Source organism: Microcebus murinus, chromosome 22 (genome assembly GCF_040939455.1).
Source record: "Microcebus murinus isolate Inina chromosome 22, M.murinus_Inina_mat1.0, whole genome shotgun sequence".
NCBI classification, from domain to species: Eukaryota; Metazoa; Chordata; class Mammalia; order Primates; family Cheirogaleidae; genus Microcebus; species Microcebus murinus.
This window is the reverse complement of record NC_134125.1, coordinates 15,745,028-15,761,256: the sequence shown is the minus strand read 5'-3', so window position 1 is coordinate 15,761,256 and position 16,229 is coordinate 15,745,028. Positions and strand designations below refer to the sequence as shown.

At 47.2% G+C, this 16,229-nt stretch overlaps 2 protein-coding genes across 2 annotated transcripts in view; one reads left to right on the top strand and one right to left on the bottom strand.

Annotated features, from left to right (window-relative positions):
* Positions 1-16,229, bottom strand: part of SVOP (SV2 related protein) — a 66,273-nt gene that overhangs the window by 44,941 nt on the left and 5,103 nt on the right. Inside the window, exons 2-3 of the mRNA XM_012756576.2 lie at positions 2,742-2,902; positions 248-333 (exon numbers count right to left, since the gene is read on the bottom strand). Of these exons, the coding sequence (XP_012612030.1) occupies positions 248-333; positions 2,742-2,902 (247 nt within the window). The remainder of the gene's footprint in view (positions 1-247; positions 334-2,741; positions 2,903-16,229) is intronic.
* Positions 2,900-16,229, top strand: part of USP30 (ubiquitin specific peptidase 30) — a 61,956-nt gene continuing 48,626 nt past the window's right edge. The window contains exon 1 of the mRNA XM_075996635.1: positions 2,900-2,983. The gene's annotated coding sequence lies outside the window, so the exon portion shown is untranslated. The remainder of the gene's footprint in view (positions 2,984-16,229) is intronic.

Sequence of the window (16,229 nt, the reverse complement as noted above, 5' to 3'; positions counted from 1 at the left end):
GAGAACCACTGAATTAGCTAGAAGCTTCAGCTCCTCCTTAAGGGCAAATCACCAACCGTACCCAACTCCCTCCAAGCACAGACCTGCTCGATCATCACTCCACACACATTTTGTCGATTGCAATTCAAACAGAGGGTCCGTGTGGAAGAAATCGTGTTCTTCTTTGTAGACCACAGAAACCCAATGAAGCAGCATAGAGGTTTCTTGGGGACTACATATAAGGCTACTGTCCCCCCAAAATACTTGCCCAAGCCAAGCCAGTGAGAACAGACAGCTTCCACTGAAATTTTCCAAACCCAATGGCTTCCACCGCATCTTCCACCATGAAAGTATCTGGGAAGAAGAAGAAAGGAGGGGAAGGAAGGAATCAGTGCACACTGGAGCTATCCTAACCTGAGGGTGTCTGCGGCGGTCCCCAGGCAGTACATGCTACTGTGCTGCAGTTTATCCTAGAAAAAGATTCCCGTGTGAAGATATCTTGCCATTGTGACATTGTCTACAACAGGGAAGACTGGAAAACCCCAAATGTCTATCAACAGGAGGTTGGTTAAATAAACTATGATATATATATATATAATACATTAAAATTATTAAATATCACACTAAGTAATATGACTCAACTGTTTAAAAGAATGTGCAGATATGGAAAGACGCACATAATATATTGTTAATTAATTTTTTAAAGCAGAAGATGGGGCCGGGCACAGTGGCTCACACCTGTAATCCTAGCACTCAAGGAGGCCGAGGTGGGAGGATAGCTTGAGAGTTCGAGACCAGCCTGAGCAAGAGCGAGACCCTGTCTCTACTAAAAATAGAAAGAAATTAGCTGGACAACCACAAATATATATAGAAAAAATTAGCCGGGCATGGTGGTGCATGCCTGTAGTCCCAGCTACTCGGGAGGCTGAGGCAGGAGGATCGCTTGAGCCCAGGAGTTGGAGGTTGCTGTGAGCTAGGCTGATGCCACGGCACTCTAGGCAACACGCCATGCCTGGGCAACAGAGTGAGACTCTATCTCAAAAATAAATAAATAAAAATAATAAAATAATAACAATAGTCATAACAATATTATGGACAGTTATTGCGTGCTCACTATGTGCCAGGCACTGTGCTAAGAGCTGGATGTGCATGATTTCATTTAATCCCCATCACAACCCTATCGGTTAGGAACTAGCATTAGCCCCGTTTTACAGAGGAGGACATGGCCGCTCCCTGTGCTTATACCTGGCACTTCGTAGAGCTGGGAGTTGAGTCCAGATCAGCCTAAGGGTAAAGCCTCCCCCCAACCACTGTCTCCCCCCTGCCACCGAGTCATTGCCTCGGTAGATCTGCCAACAACAGGCTTTGGGTTCAAGCCATCTTTTGTACTGGCAGTCGGGGACCTTTCAGGAATGCATCTATCTTTTCATCCATCAGCATCAGGTGGTGAGAAAAGGCAGAGACCAGGTCCCACAGCACCACCTCCAGTCCCTCCCTGATTTGACCAGCCCTACTCAGAGGCAGCACAAGGTCACGGGTAAGAATGTGGACTCTGAGGCCAGATTGCCTGGATTTAAATCCAGCATGGCTAATTCCTAACCCCAGGCAAGATACTTAACCCTTCTCTGCTTCAGTTTCCTCAACTGCAAAGTGGAACAGATGATGATAATAGATCCAATTGGAGATATCGTGAGAATTAAATGGGTAAAACATGTAAAGTGCTGACAACAGTGCCTGGCACAGAGTAAATCCTCAGCCAATGTTAGCTGCTCCCGTACTACTGTCACTGTTGTCATCACCATCAACACTATCATCATAACCAACATCATCATATCATCACCATCATCATCACAGCCATCATCACCATCATCACCATCATCATTACCACCATCATCACCATCACCATCATCACCATCATCACCATCACCATCACCATCTTCATTACCATCATCACCATCACATCACCATCATCACCACCATCATCATCACCATCACCATCATCACCATCATCATCACTATCATCATCATCACCATCACCATCATCATCAACACCATCATCACCATCACTATCATCATCATCACTATCATCATCACCACCATCATCACCATCATCATCATCACCATCATCATCACATCATCATCACCATCATCACCATCACCATCATCATCAACACCATCATCACCATCACTATCATCATCACCACCATCACTATCATCATCATCACTATCATCATCACCACCATCATCACCATCATCATCATCACCATCATCATCACCATCAACACCATCACTATCACCACCATCATCACCGTCACCATCATCACCATCACCGTCATCATCACTATCATCATCACCATCCTCATCATCACCATCATCGCCACCATCATCATTACTGCCATCATCACCATCACCATCATCACCATTATCATCATCACCATCACCATCATCATCACCACCACCACTGTCATCATCATCACCCTTGTCATCATCATCATCATCACGATTGTCACTGCCATCCTCGGCCAAGTGTTAAGCGATGACGCTCACTGGCAGGGATTGTGATGTAGTCTTGCCTGCTGAAGCAAGCCAGGCAAGCCCTTCTCACACCTGCACTGGCACCCTGGGCCCTCCAGGCCCTCCAGGCCCTGGCGACTGCCCCTTCACAAGAGCCCTCTGAGCTCACCCACTGGGGAGGCAACCTTGGAGCCTCAGAGCCCCCGACTGTGTCCTGGGCTGATGCCCCAATTGCAGGGCCCTCTCACCGTCAGTGGGATTGGCAAATTCCTTGGGCACGGCTGCCCCATCGTCCAGTTCAACGGCCTCTAGGCCCGTGCGGACGCCTTCAATCTGGACCTCATGCTCTCCTGAAGCCGTGTCGTCCTCTGATCTTGCACTCTCGCCTGTGCGACGGAATTTCACCACCCTAGAGACAGAGCAAATCTGGTCAAGATGGGTGGAACTTCCCCTCCATGGCCTTGCCGCACATCTCTAGCACCTAAGACAGGTGAAAGACTTTTTTCATGGTTTGGGGGGTTGATGGATGGGGGTTGGCATTTCTGTTGAGTTGGACTGGGGTTGGGGGAGGGGGAATGACAACTTAAAGAATTATACATCAGGACTGCCATGTACAGTTGGGCAGGTTGGGCACTACACAATTCCAGGGTGCCCTATTCACATGATAGATTATGTGAATGAGGATGTCTCTGTTCTAGACCTAAATACTGTTTGGAAGTACATTGTTTCAGAATTTAGACTCATTAACAAGTTGGTCACCTAAAGATCACATTAGGCCCACAAACATTTGCCCATACATATTTTTTTAAAAAAAAAATTTAAAGTGGATGTCAAAATTTTAAAATTGGAAAAATTCATATAAAAAGCCGGAATCCCAATGTCTCTTGAAAAAGTAGACTATCTGGCCAACTAGGGTCCATACCCCTGCATGGGGATTGTGCTTAGATCTGAACAATGGTGTCCCTTTTAAGTGGGTTATACACTCCACAGTTGACCACCGTCTCTTCTTCTCCAAATCATCTCCAGCCTTAGGCCCTTGTGCTACTTATCCTTACACTTGCTCTGTGTTCCCCCCACTTGGCACTTCGCCCCATTTGTCTGGTCCTGTAGGCATTTGAGTTTGGGACCCCATGGAGCCCACTCTCATGCAATGTGGTCCTTCCAGCCATACTGCTTCTTGTTACTCTGGGAGAAGCCTTAGTTTCTCTGAGCAGCAATTTCTTCCTCTGAGACTCAGGGGCGAAATTTCCTGTCTCCTTCCAAATTCCTCACTCCCAAAGGTGAAACTGCTCTTTTCCAGCCCTACGGTGGGTTTTTGGGGTATGGTACCAACAGGACAGGTGTGTTCTACCCACCAACGGGAGAGCAATGCTGAATGTGTAAGTCATTTCCACCAGGGCTTTGAAAAAAGCCTGGGGGTGTTATTGGGCATGACTAGCAGAGGGGATTTATGATCAACTGGGGGACAAATTTGCTCAATGTTTTTAAAAGGTTAAAAAAAAAAAGAAAGAGGAATATCTCAGTACAAAATGTTGCTATTATTGCTAACTATTGCATTATCCCGTGTATTTCACCAAAGACTAACTCACGCTCCGGTATAGAAAGGGTAACTCTTTGGACTTCAGCAGCACAGAGGACATATGTGCTGCTGTGAAGTTCTAGAAGAGAAAAGACAGATGAAATCATAGCAATTTTGCAAACACCTGAAACTCCACTCCTTGGCAAGGCCGGGCTTAGAGAACCTGAGCTGTCAAGCTCTTGTCTTGGCTGGAAATGGGAATGAGTAGGTCACACTGTCATGCAGCCATCACCACCATCCAACTCCAGTGGTAGCCGCTGTTCACATTTTGGGGTATTTCCTTTTTCCCATCTTCTGGGTTTTTTTGTTTTTAATGCACAGATAGCTTCTTTAAAAAGAAACAGGCCGGGCGCGGTGGCTCACGCCTGTAATCCTAGCTCTCTGGGAGGCCGAGGCGGGCGGATTGCTCAAGGTCAGGAGTTCGAAACCAGCCTGAGCAAGAGCGAGACCCCGTCTCTACTATAAATAGAAAGAAATTAATTGGCCAACTAATATATATAGAAAAAATTAGCCGGGCGTGGTGGCGCATGCCTGTAGTCCCAGCTACTCGGGAGGCTGAGGCAGCAGGATTGCTTGAGCCCAGGAGTTTGAGGTTGCTGTGAGCTAGGCTGACGCCATGGCACTCACTCTAGCCTGGGCAACAAAGCGAGACTCTGTCTCAAAAAAAAAAAAAAAAAAAAAAAAGAAACAAAGAAAAAGAAGGCCGGGCGCTGTGGCTCAGAGTGCTAGGCCTGTAATCCTAGCACTCTGGGATGCTGAGGCGGCTCGATGGCATGAGGTCAAGAGTTTGAGACCAGCCTGAGCAAGAGCGAGAGCCCGTCTCTACTACAGATAGAAAAATTAGTCAGATGTGGTGGCACACACCTGTGGTCCCAGCTACTTGGGAGGCTGAGGCAGGAGGATTGCTTGAGCCCAGGAGTTTGAGGTTGCTGTGAGCTAGGCTGAAGCCATGTCACTCAAGCCTAGGCAACAGAATGAGACTCTGTCTCAAAAAAACAAAAAAAAAAAAAGGAAGAAAATTCTGATACATGCTACAACATGGATGAATCTCGATGACATTATGTTGAGTGAAATAAGCCACAAAAGGACAGATATTGTATGATTCCACCTATAGGAGGGGACCTAGAATAGTCAAATTCACAGAGACAGAAAGTAGAATAGTGGTTACCCAGGGGCTGGAGGAAGGGAAGAATAGGGAGTTAGCATTTAGTGGGTACAGCTGGGGAATTTGAAAAAATTCTGGAAATAGATGGTAGTGAAGGTTGTGCAACATTGTGAATGTACTTTATGTCATTTTGACTTAAAATTGTCAAAATGGTAAATTTTATGTCATGTATATGTTACCACCATAAACACATACACACACACACACACACACACACATACACGTTAATCTGTAAGAGACAACCAGGAATGATTGTTAAGGCTCATTATTAAACGTGCTATAATATGGTCCTGTGACCTACGTCTTTGCTACTCAAACACCTAAGCGTGGTCCTGAACCAGAGGCCCAGCATCCCCTCGGAGCTTGTCAGAAATGCAGAGTCTCAGGCCCCGACCCAGGTCCACTGAATCTGCATCTGCATCTTAACCAGGTCTCCAGGCAGCTGCGTGCCCACCACAGTCTGCGAATCACCGTTTTAGAGTAATTAGGTTTACACAGTCATAGATATTCTGGAAGGGCACATAAGAAACCAAAGGCTGATTTCTTCTCGGGGGGGGGGGGGGGGGGGAACTGGAAGGGAAGGGGAAGTTTTGAGGGAAGAGAATTTCTGTTTTTCTTTTTCATTTTGGACCCCTCTGTCATGTTTGAAATTTCTACCCTGGGCATCTGCTGCTTTTACTGTAAATATAAATAATGATAGCAACTGTTGGCTAAGTCCGTATTGATCCTGTGCCTCTCTGCTAAGCAGGTTACAGATGCTTTCCTCTTTGAAATGGGGGTGACAGCAGGCTAGGAGGACCCTTATAAAGATTAGCTGAACTTGCCCAGGCGTGGTGGCTCACGCCTGTAATCCGAGCACTCTGGGAGGCCAAGGCGGACAGATTGCTCGAGGTCTGGAGTTCAAGACCAGCCTGAGCAGGAGCGAGACCGCGTCTCTACTATAAATAGAAATAAATTAATTGGCCAACTAATATATATAGAAAAAATTAGCTGGGCATGGTGGCACATGCCTGTAGTCCCAGCTACTCGGGAGGCTGAGGCAGCAGGATTGCTTGAGCCCAGGAGTTTGAGGTTGCTGTGAGCTAGGCTGATGCCACGGCACTCACTCTAGCCTGGGCAACAAAGCGAGACTCTGTCTCGAAAAAAAAAAAAAAAAAAGATTAGCTGAACAGGAAAACTCTGGGTATTGAGTAAATATTAGCTTCTCTCCAACGTGCCTCATCCAAATCACCTCTCTACCTTGAGTGTAGAGTATATTGACACTTGTAAAATGGGACTTTAAGAAAATGACTTAGTTCCCTGCAATTTTTTTTTTTTTAGACAGGACCTGGCTCTGTCACCCAGGCTAGAGTGCAGTGGCATGATCATAGCTCACTGCAGCCTCAAAAACTCCTGGGCTCAAGGGGTCCTCCTGCCTCAGTCCCCAGGGTAGCTGGGACTACAGGCATGACCCACGGTGCCTGGGCTCCCTGCAGTTTTAAGCGAGAATCTGTTCGCATTTCTTCTCTGGCAAAGCACTAGGATCTAGGGCACCTTTGTTTATTAAAGTTTGTTTTAAAACAGTGATAAAGAGGGACCTTTGACATGAAATTGCACAGTACTCAGAGAGCCCAACTACATTTTGAATCAGTTGGGTTCCTAAAAGTATTTATCAACTGCATGAGCCAAGATTGCAGAAAGGGGGAAAAAATGTCATATGAAAGAAAAAGAAAATAGCAGTGGCATATGTTAAATATATGAAGGCTTCAAAACAGGCTGGCTCACAATTTCTCACCATTTGTTGTATACATATATATATAGAGTGTAATTTACCAGAATAGCAGGGAACATTTGTTTTATGTAATTTTGCTATTTAAGGAGGAGAAGAATTTGAGGAAATAGCTGTCAATTTACAGAGCTTGTTTGTACCATCATATATAATTTACCTCAGTGCCTTAAATTAGGGCCTGTGACTCGATGAGGGTATTTTAAGGAAGTTTTCTCTCTTTCCATCTGAGCTTCTGGACTTTGATCCCTTGAGTTCCTGAATCTATCAGACTGAAAGGGAAGCTTACAAGGAACTGTGATACTCTCCAGGTGGCATTCTGAGTCCCTGTGGAAGCCATGTGTTCTGCCCACAGGAAAGAAAAGATACCCCCCCCCTCTTGCAAACAGACTGGGGTGTGACCCCCACCCACCCACACTGTTCAGCAGCCGTGTGACTCTTCTGGGTAGGTGACTGCCCCTCTCTGAGTCTCAGAGTCCTCTCTTGTAAAATGGAGATGGCAATTCCTACTTCCCAGGGTTGCCATGGAGATTAAAGGAGTGAACCTGCAGAGGGCATCTGGGAGAGCCAAGCACAATCATTCAGTATTTCAATACGCATTTTTTAATTTTTTTTAGACATGGTCTGGCTCTGTCGCCTGGGTAGAGCGCAGTGGCACAATCATAGCTCACTGCAACCTCAAACTCCTGGGCTCAAGTGATCCTCCTGCCTCAGCCCCCCGAGGAGCTGGGACTACAGGTGTGCACCACCATGCCTGCCTAACTTTTAAATATTTCTGTAGCCCCTTGCTCAGGCTGATCTCAAACTCCTGGCCTCAAGCAACCCTCCCACTTCAGCCTCCCAAAGTGCTAGGATTACAGGCGTGAGCATTTGTGGGAGGCTGACTATGTGCTCAATGCTGGGTCACAATGAGGGGCGAAATGGACATGGTCCCCATCCTCATGAAGCAGATAGGGTAGCCAGGGAGATTGTCCATATTCAAGTAAACAAGTACATCCTTACACATTTGCAAATGAAAGGTACCTTGAGAAGGAAGTAAACATAAGGAAGCATTAGAGAGGGGAGTGGTCAGAGAAGAACTCCTTGGAAAGGTGGGATCAAGGGAATAAGGACAGTCACACTCGGATGGGGGGAGGGTCGAGAGAACGGCTAAGTCCAGGAGGCAGGAGCAAGGAGGTGGAGGTCAGAGATAGGCTGGGTCACACCAAGCTCCGGAGACCAGTCTGAAGCCCTTGTGTGTCATCCCGAGACCGCTGGGATGCCATGGAAGGGTTTCAAGTGGCAGCCAGAGGGTGCAAGATGATCGCAGTTGCATTTTAAGAAGGTCACCCAGGCACATTCTCCTGCAAGAGGAGGAATCCACGGTGCAAAATATTTCAAAACATAGGTTTTATTATTACTTAGGTATGGCAAGGCCAAGAGCTCAGCAGACGACTGCCTCTGAGAAGATACACGCTGTCGTACGGACAGATACAAGAAGAGCAAGCCACACCTGAGGGGTCACTGGGGAAGTCAGGAGGCAGAGGGAGGGCGGAAATTGTGGCTTTCAAGAGAGAAGGGAGAAAAATGAGAGCAAGAACTTTTGCTGTGGTTTCTGAAGAAAGAAACAGGTGTGTTGGTGAGAGCAGGGCTAGGATCCCCCAGCTTGAACCATTTCATCAGACTCCGGCTGTCCCTAGTTGTCGAGTGCCTGGGTCAGGGGTGATTAGGGCCGGTGGATGTGGCTCTGAGTCTGAGAACCCTGGGAGAGCCTGCTGAAGCAGGCGACTGGGGACATGAGCCCCTGTGTTGGTTGGTTTGTATATGAAAGGAACACTGGCCGGTGGCGAGCGATTGGCTCTCTCTAGGAATTAATTAATTCTGGGCGGGATCAACAAGGCCCCAGGATGTCAAAACATCAGAATACAGAAAATCAGAGGCATGATTCATACAGGAAGGTGGCTAGAGAGCAGGCCCCGCGGCCAGTGGGCAGGAGGCGATGGTGGCTTGGGTTAGGGATTTGCAGGGAGGAGAGAGCCGAGGCTTTTGTTAACTATCAGTGCCTCTCCCCACCGCCCCCTTGATCCCAACCGGTACAGGAAGACTTCTTCGTAGGGAGACACGTCTGCAAGGCTAAGCAGCAAAGGGCCAGGTTATAACCAGGGTCTACCTTGTTTGAGGAACTGAAATCAAGGACACTGACGGCGGGCACCCCTCGGCTGCGTCCCAGCACTGGGCTTCCCTAGCTGTGCCCTCAGAGAAGCAGAAACTGCCAAGGTCACTACCACCTGGACTTGCTTTGTCTCCTTGGAGACAGGACTTGGGGCGCTCCCCACTCTGTACAACCGGGGAAGAGTCTGCCCGGGGGATGGATCTAGGTCTTCTTTTTTTTTTTTTTTTTTTTGAGACAGAGTCTCCCTTGTTGACCAGGCTATAGTGAGTGCTGTGGCGTCAGCCTAGCTCACAGCAACCTCAAACTCCTGGGCTCAAGCAATCCTTCTGCCTCAGCCTCCTGAGTAGCTGGGACTACAGGCATTCACCACCATGCCCGGCTAATTTTTATATATATATTAGTTGGCCAATTAATTTCTTTCTATTTATAGTAGAGACAGGGTCTTGCTCTTGCTCAGGCTGGTTTTGAACTCCTGACCTCGAGCAATCCGCCCGCCTCAGCCTCCCAGAGTGCTGGGATTACAGGCGTGAGCCACCGCTCCCGGCTTAGGTCTTCTAATAGTTGAGGTTCTGGCCTAGGAAAGAAGGTGCTTGTTCAACTTGGACCCTGAGAACAGAGCTTGAACTTCTGGGTTTCAGGAAGAAGGAAGCAGATTTCAGCTCACTATAAAGAGAAGCCTTCTCAGACAGAGAAGGCTGGAGATGAAATAGGCTATTTTAGGGGGCCATGGGCTCCCCTTCATGAGAGGCATCGCAGGTGGGGCAGGTGTCCATGTGACTGGTTCAGGAGTAATGATATTTAATATCTGTATGTTGGCCGGGCGCGGTGGCTCACGCCTGTAATCCTAGCTCTCTGGGAGGCCGAGGCGGGCGGATTACTCAAGGTCAGGAGTTCGAAACCAACCTGAGCAAGAGCGAGACCCCGTCTCTACTATAAATAGAAAAATTAATTGGCCAACTAATATATATATAGAAAAAATTAGCCGGGCATGGTGGCGCATGCCTGTAGTCCCAGCTACTCGGGAGGCTGAGGCAGGAGGATTGCTTGAGCCCAGGAGTCTGAGGTTGCTGTGAGCTAGGCTGATGCCACGGCACTCACTCTAGCCTGGGCAACAAAACGAGACTCTGTCTCAAAAAAAAAAAAAAAAAATCTGTATGTCACTGCTGCGTGCCACGTCCAAGCCTGAGCATTATAAATGTCTTATATAACTCCTCTGGCAATCCCAAGAGAGATGTGTTATTGATATCTCCAGCTCACAGACGAGTAAACCCAAGCTGAGAGACATTACACCAAGGGGTCCCTGTCCCCTAGACAGTGTATAGTGCCCTAGGACCCTGGTGCTCCAAAACCCATGATCTTAACATACCAGCCAACACTTCTGTAACTGAGGCCAAGAACATTCCTAGGGCATTGATTAAAATGCTGATTCCCGAGCTACACTCCAGACTGAATGCTTTTGTACTTCTGCAGAGCCAGGGCCCAGAAATCTGAATTTTTTTAAAAAAGATACTAATAGTGGCCACCGTAGTTTGAAAGTCACCACTTGGTACCCTCCTGCCCTGCCTTGGGGAAATAGGGTATGGGGGGTGGGATGTGATGAACTTTGATGTTCTTTCCATTCCTGAATGTCTAGAAGTCCATCATTAAATGGAAATTTTAGTCCTTTGTGGATTTTATTTGCATTCTCCTGCCACCCTGAATAGCAATGAGCTTGTTCCCTGGATAGTGGGCCACTAGCTTATATTCTGGACAACAGGTAATAAGAGAAAATAAATAATAGTTAACATTCATGAAGCCCTACTCGGTTCTGGTACCTCTGTTAAGCACCTTCTAAGCACCATCTCAAGGAACCCTGGCCGGGCACGATGGCTCACGCCTGTAATCCTAGCACTCTGGGAGGCCGAGGCGGGCAGATTGCTCGAGGTCAGGAGTTCGAAACCAGCCTGAGCAAGAGCGAGACCCCGTCTCTACTATAAATAGAAAGAAATTAATTGGCCAACTAATATATATAGAAAAAATAAGCCAGGCATGGTGGTGCATGCCTGTAGTCCCAGCTACTTGGGAGGCTGAGGCAGAAGGATCGCTTGAGCCCAGGAGTTTGAGGTTGCTGTGAGCTAGGCTGACGCCATGGCACTCACTCTAGCCTGGGCAACAAAGCGAGACTCTGTCTCAAAAAAAAGGAACCCTTACGCTCTGTGCCGTTTGATCCCCACTTTACAGATGGTGAAACTGAGGCTTAAAGGAAAGTAACTTGCCCAAGGTTACCTATCAAGGTAGCAGGAAGTGAGGACCTGAACCCGGGTCAGCTTGAGCAGGCAGCCCACCCACTTAATCCTTCTCTGACATGGCCACGGTGGAGGGGGATGGGTAACTCTTCTGATTGGAGGAACAAAAGGCCTGGGCTACAACTTTCCAGGGAGTTTGTCTTTGTAACTTATTTATTCACTCATTCACTCATTCTCTCGACCTCCACACAGTGAGGACCTTCTCTGTGTCCAACTGAATTCTTGCCCTCGTGGAATCTAGAGCCTTTAACCAAAGGTGCGCTGAGGTTTGTGGAAGGTGCATGCATTGCTAAGCCAATGTGTCTCAGGGGTCCGGCACGACTAAAGTTAGGGAAGTGGGGTTTAAAGAGAGGTCCCAGGATGCTCTAGAAATAGAGTCACCAAATAACTTATTGTCTAAAGTAGAACTTTTTAGAGCAGTGGTTCACAACCCTGGGTGATTTAGCCCCAAAGGCTACATCTACAATGTCTAGAGACAGGTTTTTGTTTTGTTTCGTTTTTTTGAGACAGAGTCTTGCTCTGTTGCCTGGGCTTGAGTGCTGTGGCGTCAGCCTAGCTCACGGCAACCTCAAACTCCTGGGCTCAAGGGATCCTCCTGCCTCAGCCTCCCGAGTAGCTGGGACTACAGGCACGTGCCACCATGCCTGGCTAATTTTTTCTATTCTTAGCAGGAATAGGGTGTTGTTCTTGCTCAGGCTAGTCTCACCCTCCTGGCCTCCAGTGATCCTCCCGCCTCGGCCTCCCAGAGTGCTAGGATTACAGGTGTGAGCCACCGCGCTTGGCCAGAGACGGTTCTGATGGTCATGACTGGTTGTGTCGCCTGGTGGGCAGAGGAAGCCAGGGATGCTGCTAAATGTCCTATGATGCGTAGGACACCCCCCAGGACAAAGTATTATTTGGTCTAAAATGTGAACAATGTCAAAGTTGAAAAATCCTGGGTTAAGAGTGAATGAGATGCTATTAATAATTACACAAGGGCCACTACAATAAGGATTGTGCCACACACACCCATCCAGGGAGCTGAGAATTACAGTCTCTTAGAACCGAAAATGCCCTTAAAGGAGACCCAGGCACCTGTGTCTCAAGGAAGTTAAATGAATTGCCCAAGATCACACGATGATTTACATGCAAATCTACATAATTCTTTTAGACATCCCAGGGAAGAGTTAGACTGGGGCTGCCAAGCCATTGTCTAGGCCAGCTGGCCCCGAAACAATCCTCTTTAAGACCTAAGGCCACACAAACAATAGCCTCTTTACAAGGACGCTTTTTTTCTTTGGCCTCCAGATTGGTCCGCTTAAGTCACCAAAACATCCTTCAGAGGTGAGACTGGCCAGTATAAAATGTAAATATGTTTACTGGCTCAGCCTGTAATCCCAGCACTTTGGGAGGCCAAGGCAATGGGAGGATCACTTGAGGCCAGGAGTCTGAGACCTTATCTCAACAAAAAATACAAAACTTGGCCGGGCGTGGTGGTGCACCTGTAGTCCCAGCTACTTGGGAAGCTAAAGCAAGAGGATTGCTTGAGCCCAAGAGTTTGAGGTTGCAGTGAGCTCTGATCCCATCACTGCACTCTTGCAGAGGCGACGAAGTGAGACCCTGTCTCAAAACAAAAAAAAAACAAAGAAACAAAAAGAAATGAAGGGGGTGTGTGCAGCTTTGAGCTTGAGGTTTTAAAGGCTTCAGTGGGTTGCCTTTGAGGATCTCAGGGCTATGGCAATAACTCCCTACGTTTTGCCTGAGGTGGGTGACAATGAACCCCTGTGTCTCCTTCTTGGCCAAGGCCCCTCCCTCTCCTTTTGCCACACCGAGTGTCGGGATGAGAGCCATCGGGAAGTCCCATGAGGACCTTTCCCAATTAGCCCTGTCCTGCGTCTCTGCAGAGGTCTCAGTTGGAAGAGCCAGAACCTACTTCCTCGTTCCTCTAGAACTCAAACACGAATCCTTACCAGGGTTGACATGGACCCAGTGGGTTTACCTGGGACAATGTCAAGAGCAATAGTCATATAATCATTTCAGCACTATTCACAATGGTTATAACATGGAATCGATCTAAGTGTCCATCAATAGATGAATGGATAAAGAAGGCGCGGTACAGAATGGTCCACAACGGAACGCCACTCAGCCCGGAAACAGAAGGACATCTTCTCATCTGCCACCACACGGGTGAACCTGGAGGACATCACGTGAAGCGAAATAAGCCAGGCACAGGAAGACAGATGCCACATGATCTCACTCATATGTGGAATTTAAAAAAAGTCAAACTCATGGAAGCAGAGAACAGAATGGAGGTTACCAGGGGCTTGGCAAGAGCTGGGGGAAACAGGGAGACATTGGTCAAAAAGCACAAATTCAGTTAGACAGGAGGAAAAATTCAAGCGATCTATTGCACCATGTGGTCACTGCAGTTAATAACCACGTACAGCATCGTATACTTGCAAATTGCGGAGAAGGTAGATTTTAAGCGCTTTCACCATACACAAAAATAAGTCTGTGCGATAATGCATATGTTAATTAGCTTGATAGAGCCATTTCACAATGTACACACATATTTCAAAACAATATACCGTATGTCATAGATAGATACGATTTTTATTTGTCAATTTTAAAATATTTTTTAATTGTTTTAAGGATGGACCGTAATCCTAGCACTTTGGGAGGCCAAAGTGGTAGGAATGCTTGAGGCCAAGAGTTCAAGACCAGCCTGAGCGAGAGCAAGACCCCTATCTCCACAAAAAAATAGAAAAATTAGCCGGGCGTGGTGGCACACACCTGTAGTCCCAGGATACACCAGATCCCACCCTTGTGAAGATTTCACTCTCATGAGAGAAGACAGACACGAAACAATAGATAAGTTAATTATAGGGTATGTTAGAAGGTGATAAGTGTTATGGAAAAAAGAAAAAGGAGATTGTAGTACTGGATGATTGGAAGAAGGCTGTAGGTTTTTTTTTCAATTGTGGTAAAATGTGCATGCCATCAAATTTACCACCTTAACCATTTTCAAGTGTACAGTTTGGTGTCATGAAGTACATTCACGTAATCCTAGCACTCTGGGAGGTCAAGGCGGGCAGACTGCTCGAGGTCAGGAGTTCAAAACCAGCCTGAGCAAGAGCGAGACCCCGTCTCTACTATAAATAGAAATAAATTAATTGGCCAACTAATATATAAAGAAAAAATTAGCCGGGCATGGTGGCACATGCCTGTAGTCCCAGCTACTTGGGAGACTGAGGCAGGAGGATTGCTTGAGCCCGGGAGTTTGAGGTTGCTGTGAGCTAGGCTGACGCCAGGGCACTCACTCTAGCCTGGACAACAAAGCGAGACTCTGTCTCAAAAAAAAAAAAAAGAAGTACATTCACATTGTTCTGCGACCATCACCACCATCCATCTGCAGAACTCTTCTCATTTCTTGCAAAACTTAAATTTTGTACCTGTTAAACACTACTTCTCATTCTCTCTCCCCCCAGCCCTTGGGAATCACCATTTGACATTCTGCCTCTATGAATTGGACTACTCTAGGTAGTATTAATATTTGCCTTTTTGTGACTGGCTTATTTTACTTAGCACAATGTCCTCAAGGTGTGTCCATGTTACAGCATGTGTCAGAATTGCCTTCCTTTTGAAGGCTGAATAGTATTCCATTGTGTGGATATGTTTATCTCTTCATCTGCCTGTGACATGGGTTGTTTCCATGTTTTGGCTATTGTGCATAATTATGCTGTGAGCGTGGGTGTGTGGACATCTCTTCAGCACCTTGCTTTCAGTTCTTTTGGGTATATAACCAGAAGTGGAATTGCTAAATCATACGGCAATTTTATTTTTATTTATTTATTTAATTTATTTTTATTTTTTAGAGACAGGGTCTCACTCTGTCACCCAGACTGGAGTACTGTGGCCTGATCATACCTCACTGCAGCCTCAAACTCCCGGGTAGCTGGGACCATAGGCATGCACCACCACACCCAGCTAATGCTTTCATTTTTTGAAGAGATGGCGTCTCTCTATGTTGCCCAGGCTGATCTCAAACTCCTGGCTTCAAGCAATCTTCCCACCTCGGCCTCCCTCCCAAAGTGCTGGATCATAGGCGTGAGCCACCACGCTGGGCCAATTTTATTTTTATGAGGAACTGTATAATGTTTTCCATAGTGGCCACACCATTTTATATTCCACCAGCAGTGTAGAAAAGTTTGAATTTCTCCACATCCTCATCAACACTTGTTATTTTGGTTTGGGGGTATTTTTTTCACTGGTAGCCATCCTAATGGGTGTGAGAGAGGGCTGCGATTTTAAGGAGAGTGATCAGGATAGGCTTTGGTGAGGATGCGGCATTCGAGACTTGATGAAGTATAAAGTGGATATCTTGGAGGAAAGCTTTCTAGGCAGAAGGGGCAGTGGACCCTGAGGCAGGAGCCTGCCTGGTATGTTTCAGGAACAGCAGGGAGGCCAGAGTGGCTGCGGTAGCATGAATGGGCGGGAGACCGGAAGAGATGAGGTCACGTGGGAGCCATGGGAGGGTCTTGGGCAGAGGAAGGACGTGATCTGACTTTTAAAGAATCCCTCTGGCTGCTGTGTTGGGCATGGGCTGTGGGGCAACAAGGGTGGGAGGGCGGGGGGGGGAGGGGGGTACACCAGCACAGAGACTATTGCTATTGCAACCAACCCCTGAGAGAATGGAGACTTGAACCAGGGCATTGCGGTAGGAGTGGAGAAAAGTGACTGGAGGCTGGATGTAGCTTAAAGGCAGGGCCCATAAGATTCCCTGATGGATCAAAAGTGAAATGCAGCCGGGC